Source organism: Neopelma chrysocephalum, unplaced genomic scaffold (genome assembly GCF_003984885.1).
Source record: "Neopelma chrysocephalum unplaced genomic scaffold, ASM398488v2 Primary Assembly neopelma1_75, whole genome shotgun sequence".
NCBI lineage: Eukaryota > Metazoa > Chordata > Aves > Passeriformes > Pipridae > Neopelma > Neopelma chrysocephalum.
Window position 1 is genome coordinate 12,861,215 of NW_020897736.1, and position 16,439 is coordinate 12,877,653.

Genomic DNA, 16,439 nt, shown 5'->3' on the forward strand with positions numbered 1-16,439 from the left:
AAGGGGATATAAACAACCACAAGAAATATTTAATCCTCATAAAGGTTAATATTGAAGTTTAAGCAGAAAAAAAAGACTGCCATGCAATAAAACAGGAAAGCAAATGGTGTATTTGAAATCTGATGCATTAAAATGTTACTTTAGCCTAGAAATGTTAAATGGTGTTACATATCAATTACAGGTATCGACCACTTCTGGGGTGTGAGGACTTCCACTGCATCTTAAAATGTGAAATCCTTTGTGTGAGAAGGAAATTAGTTTTATTTATCACTAACAGAAGAGAATTACTAGTGCAAAATATTAAATCTGCTTTATCATCTCTCATTACACTACAAATAGGCATTTGAAAAAATGCTAACCTACGTATTTAATTCTCCTGACTTGATGTGTGCAAGATTAAGAAAGGATTTATAATCTTGCTCCTCACTATGGCTAAAGGGTGCAAAGCTAATTAAAACAGCTTTCAGAGACCTTCGCAGGCACTTAAATCACAAATAAAAACCTAGACTTTTTCAGGAAGTAAGTAAAGATACATTTAATCACAGGAGAAAAGTGTTTCACTTAGTGTAACCATTATATTGATGACTAAGGTAAAGAAGTATTACAGGAAATTTAGAATAAAAAAAAAAGAGCTCTCATCAACTGCAAACACCATTATTAATGTTGGAAATCACTTACTTTTCAATGGGAAGGACATGTGGCCCAGAAATGGAGTAACGATACAGAAAGGTGAGAAACTTCTTGAAAGCATCAAAGAAAGGCCAGTGGGAGAGCAGACAGATGCATTTGTTTGTCTGAACTGTTCTGCACGTGTCTGACTTGCCCTCAGCAGCAGCTGCCAAGCCCAGCTGAGATCTTTGTTTCTCTGTGAGGTTCTCTTCGGGATACAGCTCATAAAACTGAATAGCAGCACCATATACCTGCAAAAAACATCGTGGGGTTGAAGTCAGTAATTCAGCCTCGATCCTCAAAGCAACCCGAAAAAACCCCAAACACACAAGGAAAATCAAGTCCGTGTTACTGCTTGAAAAGTTGAATTAATGCATCATCTTTTGAAGCAATTTATCCCAGAATATTCTTATGGCTGTGAAAATCCAGACTGTCTATTAATTATTTAAAACACTTAAAAGTCATATGAGAAAGAGTAATTTATGAAACCGTTTAAGGGAGAGAAAAATAATGATTATGGAGGGTACAACTACAGTCAACTGCTCCTACAATTGCCTTTAGAGCTATTTTAGAAATCCTTTATATGCAACTCAAAGCAGTATTCCCTGACATCCAATTTACTTTTTAGAACAAGTATGTACATGCAAGGTCGTTTCCATGCTTGCAATAAAAATAGAATACTTGTATATGCAGTCAAATTTTATAGCTCTCTAGTTTCACAGGCTAACAGGACTGGAAAGCAAAGGAATACAGGTTTATGATCAACAGTCCAGCTCTGAAATAAATGCAAGTCACTCTTTACAGCAGCCTTTGAATTAAGCCCAAATGAACAGGTTCAAGTTTGCCTCTGAAAATGTTCATTATCATAATCCTGAACAGATAAACAATCACACTTTTTTAATTGAATTATTAACTTTTTTTTTTAAGCTTTCAAAGTACCTTTTCTGCAGAAGCTCCAGTTAGCACAAAGGTAGAAAAAACTGGGAGAGGGTATTTACTGTTTGATGGCCAACATTCAATGGTTGCACCCATAGGCAGACAAAAAAGAGGCACAGATTCTGGTAATGGGAATGATTCATAATCTTCTTCAGGATATCTGCATATTAAACCTAGAAAGGGAAGGTTTAAAGAGGCAGTTATGGAAGGAACAGCAGGAGGAGACTTGTAATAGCTCATTCCACAAAATATGTCTAGAAAATTCATATATGAGCCTACACTAACTTCAGAAGATCAGTAAAGTTGTAAATTAGGGAAGAGCTGGAAGGGGAGATGCTGCCACAGCCTAAGGAGAAATCACCTGACTAAAGCGTTGGACTGAAATCCTACTTTCCATTCTAGGAACTATTAATAAGTACTTCATCTTTTTCTGTTTGCAGGCTTTGTGCATCTCAGCTGTTATATTGTAATAGTTCACATTCATCATCAGTATGAGCAAAGATTTAAAATCCAGTTTAAGAAACGGTACCATGAATAATTGAGAAATAAAACTGAGGTTTTCAATTATGCCAACAAAAGTTCCCTGAGAAATATATATATATGTTAAATATTAGATTTTTTTTTAATATCAATAGAATCAATTAATTATACTGATCCACCTCAGCCAAGGATTCAGCTACTGTGCTGTGAGACCAGCGTGTTTAGACTTCATTTTGAATCCAGCTGTAAAACATGCAGTTCTGAAGCAGAGGCTTTTAGCACTCAGGTCTTCAGTTACATCACATGGCTGGAGCAATCCATCCTGTCTGACTGCCAGCCCAGGGGACTGCAAACTGAGAAGGGATACTGCAGGAAAGGATTTGGGATTTCTCTGCATTACAGAACAGCATCACTACACGCTTTTCTAATATAAAGTGGAATATTAATAAGCAATAAAAACTGGTAATCAAGAAGGGCAGTGCAGTTTCCCCCCCATCCAGAACCAAAATTTTGTGCAAGCTACCACCAGATGTGGGGCCTTTTAACATTTTTATTTATTTACAAATTTACTGCCCACCTTTTAGTACAACCTAAACTCCTGTTGTTTACAGAGAGCAGCATCTCAAAGGCATATAAGTGAATTAAACCTTAAGTCTGAATCACGCTCATGACTTGCATGCCAAACAAAATCAGGGTTTAAAAAAACCCAAAAATGAAAACCCAACACGTTTCATCAGAGTCACAGCAAATCTAATTCTGTCTTATAAATAAAACAACAAAACAAACATGATACACAATCCAAAAATACTTAAAGAGCTCAGTGCCACTGATGCTCAGGGCAATGTGGAAGTCTACAGGATTCTTCAATATGTTTCTTAAAGAAAGTGATCATGCAAATGTGTATATACATACACACACACATCCTTAAGAGACAGAAAATTCTAAAACAAAATAGTCATGATACATAGTTCTAAGGCTTATTTTAGGACACTGTTTTAAAAGATTTCCTTAGGGAAAGATTCCCTTTTTGATAATGGCAAGACGGTGTCCAATAATTCTTCAATACAAAATGTATCACATTACCAATGAGCCTGTACATCCTGAATTGAAATAAGGAAAAGCTAAATAGTAGTTACATACCAGCTTTATATGATATGGTGTTGGTTTTTGCCACAGACTTTTTGTAACATAAATATACTGCTGAGCCCCACTGTAAAATAAAAAAAATTACTGGATTAAGTGATGAAATATAACAAAAGGATATAGTAGAAAAGAGTGGAGGAAAACCTCACACTGTTAATAATTTTAAGTTCTCAAATTCTGGACATGAAAATAAAGAACATGGAAAGCCATGGGACAGAAAAGACCAGCACCCTCAGAGGGAACACAGATGTAACAATTTCCATAAGACAGAACTTCCATAACCCAGAGAATACAGGGACTGGTAGAACTGAGAAATCCATTTGTTAATGCCTATGGGCATTTATTGAAAAACAAGCACAAATCAACTCCTAGGATCTTTTTAACATGATCCTACTTGCACATGCAGTCAGCATCCTCATCAGCACACTGACTTCTGAGGACCCTACAAGTGCCAGGAAATAGAGCTGCAAATTTGAGCAGGAGACACCTAAATACTGGGTTCTGCAAATCCAAGTGCTGTGACACCTGTGTATTAATTTAGCAGGTCAGGAACCATGTGAAGGGTTTAAGTAGGTTTGCAGTCAACAGCTTCCAACATCACCTCACATGCAACTTTCTTCAAATAAGAAGTCGGTGAAACTACTGAGGAGATTAACATTTATAAAATAGCATTGTAGGTGATGGGAGAGTTTTAGAACAAAACAGAAACTGGTTGTTAGATACAGAATTCCCATGACACCAGTAAAATCAGTGTCAGAAACAGGCACATCTGTAAAACCTCTGGTGACACAACAGGTTCTGAAGGATCAATCCAAAGCTGCTGAAGTCAGCATTTCCAAGTCAGCACTAAAAACATTTGCTCCAAGGCTTCCAAAACTACTTTGTTCCAAGCAGTAACAAAGGAATGTAATCCTCCAACTCTTCCAGTATTTGCTTTATCTTTGGAGAGCACTTCTCAAAATTTTTCACCGGGTACTCCACAAGCTGCCACAAATACTCCTCAAATGTTACATCACTGATTAGCAAGCGTCCGAAATGCAGATTTTGAATCTTACCATGCTGTTATTAAGGTTCTTGTCGACCTTGCAGAAGGTGTGTGGAGGGGTCTCCCCCTTGCTGGGGATGATGATGCAGATGTCTGTGACAGCCAGTGCGTTCTGGGTCATGTTCTCGGCGGCCCTGCGGTAGGTGATGAACACGCGCTGGGACGAGGCACTGCCACTGATGTTGGCAGGACGACCATAGGGAGTGGTCTGGATTATTTCACAGCCTTGCTTCACTCTCTCTTTCCCATCATATAAAACCCTAGTTAAAAATGGGATGGGGAAAAAGTCAGAAGGCACATTTTTAAAGCACTTCGAATACCAACACTACACTGAGAACTGTAACCAAGTAAAACTAATTTAATAGCAGCTCTTACATCATCTCTGAACATTTTTACAGATCACATTATATCAAACTGCATTCTAACAAAAAATCTTCATGACAAAACCATACTAGTTTTCCTCACATATAGTTCCTTTTAAGCACTTTGTTTACTGCAAAACAGTGTTATTTTCAGTACTACTAAAGATTCATTCTGTGATGCTAAGAATGTCATACAACTCCCCTCTCTTCACTCTGTATTAAATAGGTTAAGCATTTTATCCCAATCTAAGTATATACATTGAAAATTGTAAATGGCTTTGAAAACTCCAAAATACGAAGGATCACAGTTGCCATTAAAATCCACTCAGCACTCCTTTTCCCTATCATACCAGGTTACAGCGTTCTCAAGATAACAAATATCTTCCTGTTTAGAGCTTTGCCTTGTATTTAAAAAGTATGGTGCTTCAAGAAACCTGCCTTATCTGCTCATTAGTCAAATAAACCTGTGAAAATCACCCACTGGAGCAGAAAAACCACTCACCCCAAATCAGTGAGTGGGGGCTTGTCCCTTCCCCGGCGATAACAAAGGTATATCTGCGGTCCTACAAGGCTGCCATTGTTGAGATCCGCAGACAGGCCTGAGGGAGTGACATCTATGCACTTATATCCCTGAGGAACTTCCTCCCCCAGGGATTTATTAAGCACTGTTACATCTGTGATGGGTTCTTTTGGCTTGGCTATTTTATGGCAGGCGTCATTGAAGTGGATTTCCTCCTCCAGTGGTTTGGAGATGTCTGTTAATCCTGCGACGACAAAGTAGTCGGCAACACGGGCCCCTTTGTCTTCCATCTTCCATCACAAGATGTTGTAACTGCTGAGAAAGAAAGGGATGCCAGTGCCTGTGAAGGCAATTAGAAGATATCAAAAGTAATAAAGTGATGTTTATTTTTAAAAACACACAATAGAAGAATACAAAAGGAATAGATTCAGCGTCAGGTCACGTAGCACTTTTCATTTGTAATCACACCCTTTCCAAGTTGGGATTCTGAGCCACAGTTTTGTGAGTTAATTGTTAAATCCTGGAATGGAAAACCAGAGTGGACTCTCTGTGTTGACTTACACACTGGAGTAGCTGAACAACAGGAACAGTAACATCAAAATTCTGTGCAAAGTTTTGCAAACAGGTCACTATTGGGCCAAAAAGCAGTTCTTGTGTATTTTGCCTACAGTCTATTACTGCATTCAGCTCACCATGACAATGGATCTTCCAAGGCTTCATCTGCAATTAATTTCCTTCCTGAATATTAAACATATATGCAAAGGCTGTCTTGATTATTCTAAAGATATAATATTTGCAGCTGTCTCACTCTGTAAGATTTTACATCAGATATCAAGGTCAGATCTTCATGGAGTATTTTTTCAGGCTATAAGTTGATACCATTTTATTTTATAGTGCTTTGGGACTCAGATCCTTGACAGGCAACTCATCCACAGCCAGGGACATACCAGCTTTTATACAAAACACTTAAACTGAGTCAACTTCAATAGAGCACAGACCACTGTGAAACAAAAACATTCAAGACCACATGAAGTTTTTCGGAATGAGAAGGAATAGAGTCCTGCTGTTCCAGCCAAACTGCGTTGGGAAATTATATTCTTTGTTCCTGGAATGCATTGATAAAAGAATTCTTTACATATGAACTCTTCCTGTACAGTATTTTTTGCAGTGCTTGCTGCCAATGTTGTAAATTAACTTCAGCTCAGGATACACATCTGTGGTGGGATGAGAAGACAAGCAATGCAGGGCACTACATGTCAGGAGATTCAGTTTTCTCTTTGTCAGAAGCTCTTGAATGCCTTTGCAAGTCACTTAAAATTCACGTTTTACTTATTTTACAGCTTGATAAAGCTGTAAATAAAGAAATAAAGATAATGCAAATAAAGAAAATGCTGTTTCATGGAGTATTGACAAATGAGCTAAAAATGTTTATCCAAGTCACTCATATGTGCTGGAATCTTGCTAAAGTAGCTTCAGGAAGTTTACTGTCATCAAGTTCCAGACTTTTTAAACCAGACAAGCTATTTAAGACTCCCTTTTGTTAAATTAATTTTGTTTGGGTGCAAAATTTTGTTGCAAGAGAAACTGTTACCACGCAGGAGTTTCAAGAGCTTGCTGACATTCAGAAACTGCACAAACAGAATTTAAAACAGTCTGAGTGGTTGGTACAAGACTTCAGTTTTCATGGAACCTTTTTTCCCTTTGCTTTATCTCCCTTTATTTTTTGGTCTAGGTAGTTGAGTATTAAGCTTTATCAAACTTCATGTCATCATGATTCTTGGATTTATCCAACAAGTTTTTGTTACAACAAAATAAATTTGGACATCTCTCACTGGTAATGAGGGAAATTATGTCAGAAATTGATATTGAGCATGTGATCAAATTGTTTCAAGCTGGCCTCAGATTTCCAGCCCCAGTTCCTGCTCAAGGAGGAAGAATGTCAGGCTGTGCTTGATCACCCCTACCAACCTCATCCACCCCTGCAAGAGAGGCAATTCCAGCCTCCTTCCCGCTCTTATTCTGTAGGTTGGTTGTGTTTTGCTGGACTGACTCACTCAACAAGTTTCTGAAGTTGCAAGGAAATGAGTAAAAGTTTTTATTTAAGGTTATTTATGTCATTCAAGAAAATGCCAAGAAAATACCTCCCAAATTGTCTAACCTTTATTTCTTTCTATATGGTTAATAGGCAATATGGGACGCTTCAGAACACGTGATTCCTGGGAAACAATCATCAATGTACAGCAGAGTAACTGTTTGAAAATAACTGCTCAGCTTGTGTTTGGAGAGAACAGAGAATGTAGTCACAAAACTAAGCTTAATTTAACCTAAATTCAGTTATTTCAAAAACATCTGGAATATGTTCCTCAGCATATATGAAAGTAATAACTACAAATTCAAACTCCTCCTTGAGTGATATATCCAAAGACACACAAATTCAGCCTCTGCATATGGTGCCTATTATCTCACTGTCCATCTGGCTTCAGGGAATCCAGACAGGCTGGGAACAAATGCACGGAGAGAGGAAAGATATTTCACAAAGCATCTTTAAACTGACACAAGACCAAACATTGACATCTCTCAGCTAACAGGACCGAAGTTCTAACTACTTTGAAACATTAACAATTCTCTGTAAAACGTAACCATGGTATACCACATTTTAGCTACCATAATATTAAGTTTTGTTCCTTTTCCCACCAGCATCATTTCACAAACCTACACTGATTTCTGGAGTGATTCACAATGCCTTTTAAGCTGAAATGAAACCAACATTTTAGTAATCAAAAATTCTACAAATGACGGCTGTTAAAATTGCAAGTAAGCCTTTTAACTCCAATGCATTAGCAGCCCTATTCCAGTTTAATCAGCCAAGACAGCATCACAAATAAACACAAAGACATATATATTATACTGAAGAATCATACTTATCTCACTATTCATTATTTCATACTAAGTTTATACCAAAAGTCTTAAATTCAAACATTCATTTATTCCCAAAAGCACTTTCAAGAAGAACTGGGACAAGCTCTGCTCATTTAGAGCCAGTTAAAATTAGAATCCCCTACATACAAACACCTGCTATCACACAAATTTGCTTCCTAAGGTTATAGCACATAATAGACAAGTCAGCAAGACTTTCATAACTTCATGCAGATTTTACAGAAGGGAGGGGGGAAAAAGGCCTGGCTGATGATGCATCATCCCTTCAAATCTGCCCCATCCCTGCAAGTGTCCAAGGCCAGGTTGGACAGGGCTTGGAGCAACCTGGATCAGTGGAAGGTGTCCCTGTCCATGGCAGGGGGTGGAACTGGATGGGCTTTAAGGTCCCTTCCAACCCAAACCATTCCGGGATTCTATGAAGATTTTATCATCTTTGTCTTTTGATACAAAGGCTTGCAGCTAAAAATGGGACAAAATGCAGAAGATACACTGCAGGGGTATTTTATTTAAGCTGACTTAGACTTTACTAGAGCTGCCCTGATACTGAAATTTTCAACATCTGGTTACTGGGAGAGCAGATTTATGCCAACTTCATGTTAGCAGACCCCAGAAAGAAGGTATATAACTGTGAGTTAACTCAGTGACAAACAATCATTCTGTGAAAAGCATTTCACATAAACTGATGAATCTGAATAATTTCTAGAGAAACTTTTAACATGAAGGTATTTCAAAGCATGTTATACACATCTCACAGTGCAGCAAGTCAGCTTTGAAAAAAACCCCCAAAACAACCAAGCATAAAAACACGCAAGAAAAAGAAAACAGAAAAAGTCACAGTGCACAATAGCATTGCTTGAAGCAGCTGGTTCCAGATGAAATTCAACATTTACACTTAGTGCCACACTGAGAAGCTTCTACTGCTTCTCTACACTTCAGTAACCTGAGGATGAGAGGCTGCACTTTGAAGACAATGCCATGGGATCATAACCTCTTACAAAGTCCCTGGAAACAAGTGCAATCCATGGTCTTTGAGCCATCTCATGACAATCATTTTTAATAGACTGCATATAATTAATACCACTATAAACTGAACATCAGAAGCATCAGTAAGAATCTAAACCTTGCAAGTAGCACAGTCACTTGTAAAAACATTATTAAACACACACACAGACTTTGCAGATCATGACTATATAAATGTGGGAGAAGAGGGCTTTTTGCCATTTCTAAAAATATGGGAACAGGGGAAACAATCAGATAATCCTCCCACACAACTACAAACTATTAGCTTGATTACTCTGCTGAAAGACAAAGAGTAAACTCAGTTTCGTTGTTTATTCAAGTTAATTTTCTAATATCTTATATTTTTTCACAAACATTTAGGGAATACTAATTAATAACTTTTGCTGCCTGTCACCAGTGTTGTAATTCAACCAGTGTCCAAGCTTTTTGAACAGATCACATTTCTCATTCAAATGCTCTAAGAGGAAAGCACACATCAGCTTTTCCCCACCACATGACCTGCTGTGGATGAGCTCTGGATGTGCAGCAGGAACAGGAGTGATGCTTCACGAAGTAGAATTTACTGTGGTTGCACTGCACTGTTTGCATGGAAAAAAATACTGATTTAATTCCTTCAACCTGCTCCTACCCACAGAATTTTGTAGAGGTAACTTGTAAGTGGCTGCAGACCAGAAGAACTGCTCCAGTCATTCCAGCTTCTTCCAAGAGCCAGCTTTCCCAGACAGCAGCAAGGACCATCTGACTCCATTAGAACAGTTTTGTCAGTCCACCTCTGGCAGACAAATACAACTGCTTTGTAATCTTTTAATCTTCCTTGCCTTCATCCTCATTCCTTCCTGCATTTTTCTTTGAGGCTATTAAATGGCTTATTAATTTGAGTTCCTTATTAGATCCATTTGCTGTTTAAAGCAGGTGACATTTTACTTTGTTAGCCTGACTCCAAAGACATGTTCCATTTGTAAACAAGGAATGAATGTCTCCTAGAGCAGGTTGGAAACCAGTGCAGGGCTCTGCAACACACCTTTTTAATTAAGCTTTGAACTGTTTTAAAACATGGTGATTTTTTTTTAAAGTACTCATCACATAATCATATTCCAAGAACTTCCTTCCTTTGAAGGCACGTGACGAGTAAATGAAGAGACACAAATTGGTGGTCAATTATTAAGAATTGTCAGTAAGTTCTAAGAGTCCCCAGTAACTCAACTCATCCCATGGATACTGTTGCATTACCCAGCTGAAGGATGCTGCTGACAGGGACATGGCAGCTGGTCATTCAAGAGCAAAGTGAAGTTAACTGGACCAGTCAGTCCTGCTGTGGCTACTCAGGACCATTTTTCAGCCATGACACAGCACTAATCACATGAGAGCTCAACAGTCTCAAGAACATGTGAATAACTGCAGTTACACAAGGAAAAAACTTTGTGTTTCCAAAGCTGCCTGGCAAAAGTTATCAGACAAGGCTTTTTTCCCCAGTATTTCCTTCACAGCAAGCAAACAATCCTGGAAACAAAGCAGAAGCACCTCTAGTACCACAGGAATTCCCAAGTCAGAACACAAGCCTTTTGACAACTCCAGCAGTGTGTTCCCTACCTTTTCATCAGGGCATTGCTTCTACACTTTGCCTCTCTTGCTGTCAGCCAGGCTTTAACATAGACTTCTTGTTAAAGTTTCATTCCCTATAGAAACAGTAAAAACAAGAATTAAACAATGCACACATTTGTTCAAACTTAAATTTCTGCACACTGCACTGCTTCAGTCACATGAAATGAACTCTGTGAGTTGTTGTAGGACCCACTAGCTAAGATAAGGTTACATGTCACTTGACTATTAAGAAAGTACGAAACCAGACTTTAAACTTAAGAAACAAAATATCAATGCAGCACATAATTTGATATTTTAAGAACGCAAACAACATTTGATGCTTTAAACCAAAATAAATCAAAGCACAGTTGAGCCAGCCCCTTCAAATGGTCTCAACTCTTCCATTATTTTCTGACAATCGATACCTTCATGTCCATTCCCAGGACTCTGCCAGCCACCAAAGTGCTCTTTCAGCCCAACAACCTTCCCAAGTCTACTTCAAATCATTTTTCTTTGCAAGATTCTGATATTTAAGCAGATCTTTCTTACTCCACAATCAGCAATACACACATACTCTTCCATCCAGCACCTTATTCCAACTCTGCTTCCAGTGGGTGACACAGTCTCCTTGCTCTTTAGTGTTACAGTCATCATTTCTCTTCAGCTCTGGTGAACACCAGCAAGGACACTTGCAAACACTGGTGTGACCACAGACAGCTTGAGCTTGTGTTTTACACCGAGATGTGTGTAAGCCCAGTCTGTGTTACATTTAAGCATTTTGGAGCAGCAGTTTCCCACAGGGCTGAGGATACCACCTCACTGGAGACACTCGGAGACTCCAAGCTCCCAGAACAGCTCATCAGACTGTAGGCAAAAATAAACTTTGTCTAAAGGAGGCTTCTCTTCACCACGACTTGGAGAACACTCTCAGAAGATTACCATGAGAAAATGAAGTATAACACAGGCAGGGCTGGGAAGGAACACATTTCAGGAGGGTTTATGCAAACCATGAAAGATTTGCTTCCATTCCTGAAGCGGAAAAAGCTGGGGAATTAGATTATCAGAACTGTAATTTTGGGATCACAAAGTTCAAGGTTCTGTTCATAACCCCAATGTACAGAACAACCTCTCAGACCACGCAGAACAATCAGCACTGGTAGTTCATCACTCCTTCAGCCCAGAGAGCAAACCCAGCCCCAGCGCCAGTCTCTCTGACCCCCACAGCACCACAGACCAGCCCCAGTCACAGCCAGTTACTCTCCACTACCTGACTTGGAACATTTTCACACAAGGCTACAAAGAGAGCAGGCACCAGTAGCACTGCACAATTTCCGCCAATGGTCTGATCTGTAATATCAAGTTTCCAGGAGTGTCAGAAATTATAAATTTAGGGATCACCTGCAGACCTCAAGCACAGCTGCAAAAAGTCCAGGAATTCAGCAGCACTAACACATGTTCAAAAAACAAGATGAAAAGGACCTACCCCAAAACAATCAGAACTTCTCATAGCATTTTTAGTAAGACATTGCCTGTACTTTTTCTTCCCATTTCTTACTACTACAGCCACACAAATGACAGCAACAGAGAAAGTTGCTACAAACAGGGCTAAAGTGATCAGTGCACTACTTTTTAGATCCTACTGCACCAATCTGCCCTCTGTGATGTCAGACAACACAATAAATAACAAGAGTCCACCAGCCTACAATAAGCTCCCTTTGATGCTGCCTCAATTGTTATTAAAAAATTAAAAAACAAACAAAAACCCACAGAAACCCAAGAAAAATCCCAAGATTTTTCTGCTCTGCATCACTGGACTGGAATTGCTACCCAGTGTTTTGCAGGCCCATTCACAATTATCTGTACCAACTCATGGTTAACAACCTCTGGTCCAAACAGCTGAAGAGATAATCAAGAAAGCTCAGGAAACTTGGCAACAAAGGGTCTCTAAGAGGTGCCCAGGACATAGAAAAGTGCTGGATAAAAGGGATAAAACACAAGAACATGAGTTTGGGAGAAGAAAACGGGAATGTAGCCAAGAACTGAGGGACAAGCAGATTTGTTCAGCAATGCCTAGGAGAAAAACTGGGCTTAAATGCAGAGGCTAATCTGGATTCAGTGGGATGACCACAGGCAGCGAGCAAGAACTGGACATGCAGAGCATCACAGCTTAGGTGAGGAAGCAGAAGAAGTGGTAGCGAGAAGGCAGGGAGGAACAGAGTTCACCCTGAGGAAAGAGCAGGCACGTCCCACATCTCCTGCACTTTCCACCATCACTCACCAAGTCTTGCATTTGTTTGTCCTTCACTGCTCTTTGTAGTCTCAATAAAATCAAAGCATTTATTAAGAGGGTCTGACAAGGCACAGGCTGCTCTGGTGTTCATGACAGTTGTGCCACAGCAAAACCCCATGAAATCCAACCCTGCTTCCAAAAATTCGAGGAAGTGATGTTCAAGTATCCCACGAGATTCGTGACAGAGACAAATCAGTTTTAAAACTTCCACTTTTCTTTCTAGATTACAGTATTTATGGCCAACAGGCACCACCAAAGAATGGAAAGGATTTCTGAAATACAACTGTGTTTATAGGGAGGGATGCAGAAAACAAATTGTAGCCAATGAGGGGGAGGAAAGCCAAAGTAAGCACTATAAAATGTAAATATTACTTCATCCAAAGCACAGTTCAGGAGGGCGGCTGGTCCATGGTTTTTGTACAACTACTTATCATACAACAACTTTTTAAATGGAGAAATCCCCCAAACACAATGTTCTGTTTTTCTTGGCACAGCAGATAAAGGCAAATGAAAGCAGCAAATCTTCCAATGTTGAGCTTCAAACCCAAAATCTGTCGCTGGAAATGTCAAAGTGCATCAACCAAGAGTGATAGAAGCGACCTGCTTTCACCCAGCCACGTTTGGGCACACATGCCAACCTCAGTTTTGTTTTGAAACCATCCTCTACCCAAATTAAATTTTGAAATTTAAGGCATGCTGGAAGGAAAGACAGGTGGGAGTTGCTTCTAACACACTTTGCTATATTTAAGAACAGACTTTAATTGCGACTTAGAACGTTTTATGTGATTTTTTTTTTTGCCTTTGGTCAGCAAAAATACCCTGTAAGACGAGAAAACTGGACAACTGGATGATGACAATTATAGACAGAGTGCCTGACATGCAAAGACAGCATCTGCCAGGCTGTAACTGCTCTCTGCAGATCATCTACACACCACTGGAAAGGTTTAATGGAGGGATGACACTCACTAATACCTCCCTCATCTACTAAATCTCTACATACAGTTACCAAAATGTTCATCCACAGAAAAATAAGTGGGAAAGTACCACCAGCAGCTCAGCTACAAATATATCAAGCACCATGTACTGCTGGGACAGTTTCCCAGCCAGCAAAATAAAGCAACATCAGGGTCTCCTCCCCAAAATCACAGTATTAGCTCAAGAGCAATGATATGCCCAGGTAACCACTGCTGATCCTGATCTTGGAGGGTTAGGAATTCTGAGAACAACTCCCTAAGCCCACAAGCTTCTTCTGAAGCTCAAGACAAAACCAAAACTCAAGAGTCCAGCCCCCAAGGCCCTTTTCTGTGTTTGCATAAAGCCTGTACACAAAGTGGGGGTTTTCTCTTGGGACTTTTTCATGTTCATATGTGTACATACAACTCACACGTCACACTTTACTGCCTGCCCATTTTTATTTCAGATGGTTAAACTGAAATTATTTGATTAGTTAGTATTAATGATTTTTAATGACCCAAATTAAAAAAGTCAAAATTTACAGTAAATATTAAACAGGGAGGATATAATTGGCTAACTCACTTCTAACACTCCTCCTTACTCTTCTCCTACTTTTAGACCATAGTTCCTCCTTTTTTCACTCTCCTCCTGTTATTACTTACTTTACTCTATTTCAGCCTTTACAGAACTGTTATCTAATACATCTACTAGAGAGATACACATTAGATATGTAATCTATCACCATTTAAGAGTTGGGCCAACCAACACTTTCTGAAGTCTTTCGTTTCCACTTCTCAATTTCCTCCTGGTGCTGTTTCTGAGCTCTTTAGGGAACTACCAGTGACTAGTTCTGCATCACAGACTGTTGAAACGAGTGCTACAGCTCACAGCAGCACTGCCCCACACAGCCTTCCCTGCACGGTTTGATTTTGACTCTGCAGTCTGTGGGGGCACTTTGCAAGCACAAATGCATCAGCAGCGTATTTCCAGAGCAGTCCCACACCAAACTTCCAGACCAGGCATAGACTAAACATGAAGGACCGCAGAAAATATCCAAGAATTATTATGCAATATAGCAAAGAACCTCATTCACTTCAAGTAATTATTTGGTCAGTACCCACTGTTATAAACAGCTGATTTTAAACAACAGTTGAACAGTGATGATACACTCACTGTTTATACAAATTCATCCCCTACCTGTTGGCTATCCCTCAATTAAAACAAGGCACAACTGGCTTTAGCTTCCAGAGGATTTGCTGCTTTTAGTACAGAAAAAAAAAAATCATTATTTGTGTCCACAGTAGCAAATATTATTTAAATACAGCATTGATATATAAGGGAAGAGAGTCAAGGCCTTTCCTGTGCTCTTGCCCAGGACCACCCAGTGAAGCTACAGCAGAAGGACGAGGGAGAAGTCAACTCAGTCCTCCAAACCACACCTGCACTGCTGTGTGAGGGAAAGCTCAACCCAAACTGTATTCAAAAGGTCCTAAAATTTTTACAGGTTTGGTTTTGGAGTGAGATTGCAAAGTGGGGAAGGAACATGCTGATTTGGGGGGTTATTCTGTTCGGGTTTTTTTTCAAGAGTCATCATAACAACAATTTGAAATTTTAATATATTCCAGGGAACCTGATTAAAATACTATAACAAACAAGAGAAACATACTGGAAATACACCAAGCCACATAAATTGCATCATGTTTTGGTAAGGCACTTATACAGAAATTATTTGGGTGTCTTTTTTTTGGTTCTTTCATTACTGGTATTATTCAGTATTACAGTTCTTTCCAGGAAGCTTCAGAACAAAAACCTTAATTCTACAGGTACACGTGTATCAAAACATTAACTACTGGAAGCCTCTGTCAGACTTGGAAACCACCAATACCCCAAACATTATGTTTGAACAAGGTGATAAGGTTACATTGACTTTTTATTTTCAGTCCAACTTAAACCAGACAACATTTAGCCTCCGACTTTTTGGTCGTGCCGACACCGCATTTAAAAACTGAGGTCAAAGTTGAGTAAAGTACAACAAAGGGAAAGAAGATTTTTCTGCACGTCTTCATTTTGGGAGATAAATTTAAGATCGAGAAAGGGTTTGACTAAGTACCTATTGCACTACTCCCATTCCTCAACCTGTCTGGGTTTGACCACGAAGCACAACTGTTCCTGCAGCCACTGTTATAAAAAGCTTTTCAGCCAACTATGACTTGCAAAACTCACTGCAACTCAGCTGCTGGGAAACACGATGGAAATCAAAAAGGATGTTGAATATTTAAGTGATGCTGCAAATTTCTTTTTCCAGTTTTCAAACCTCAAGGTTAACAAACCCCATTATCATTCAGCTTAGTCCAAGAATCATCTTCCTCTCTGAAGAGTCACAAGACAGTTTTCTGCAGCTATCACACACTACAGCAGGAATTAACCTAGAAATTAGTAAACCCTTCAATACAAAATCCTGTAGATTAAAACTGCCAGACTGGCTTCTGGCAGTGGTGGTGC

At 39.3% G+C, this 16,439-nt stretch overlaps 1 protein-coding gene across 10 annotated transcripts in view; it reads right to left on the reverse strand.

The window, feature by feature from the left end:
* DENND4A (DENN domain containing 4A) overlaps window positions 1-16,439 on the reverse strand; it is a 50,978-nt gene that overhangs the window by 31,848 nt on the left and 2,691 nt on the right. For 8 of the 10 annotated variants that reach the window (XM_027688448.1, XM_027688457.1, XM_027688454.1 and 5 more), the window contains exons 2-7: window positions 10,703-10,788; window positions 5,138-5,495; window positions 4,284-4,533; window positions 3,226-3,295; window positions 1,609-1,778; window positions 679-920 (exon numbers count right to left, since the gene is read on the reverse strand). In XM_027688448.1, the coding sequence (XP_027544249.1) occupies window positions 679-920; window positions 1,609-1,778; window positions 3,226-3,295; window positions 4,284-4,533; window positions 5,138-5,445 (1,040 nt within the window). In that variant the 5' untranslated portion in view covers window positions 5,446-5,495; window positions 10,703-10,788. The remainder of the gene's footprint in view (window positions 1-678; window positions 921-1,608; window positions 1,779-3,225; window positions 3,296-4,283; window positions 4,534-5,137; window positions 5,496-10,702; window positions 10,789-16,439) is intronic. The other 2 variants (XM_027688449.1, XM_027688451.1) reach the window with 2 other exon arrangements.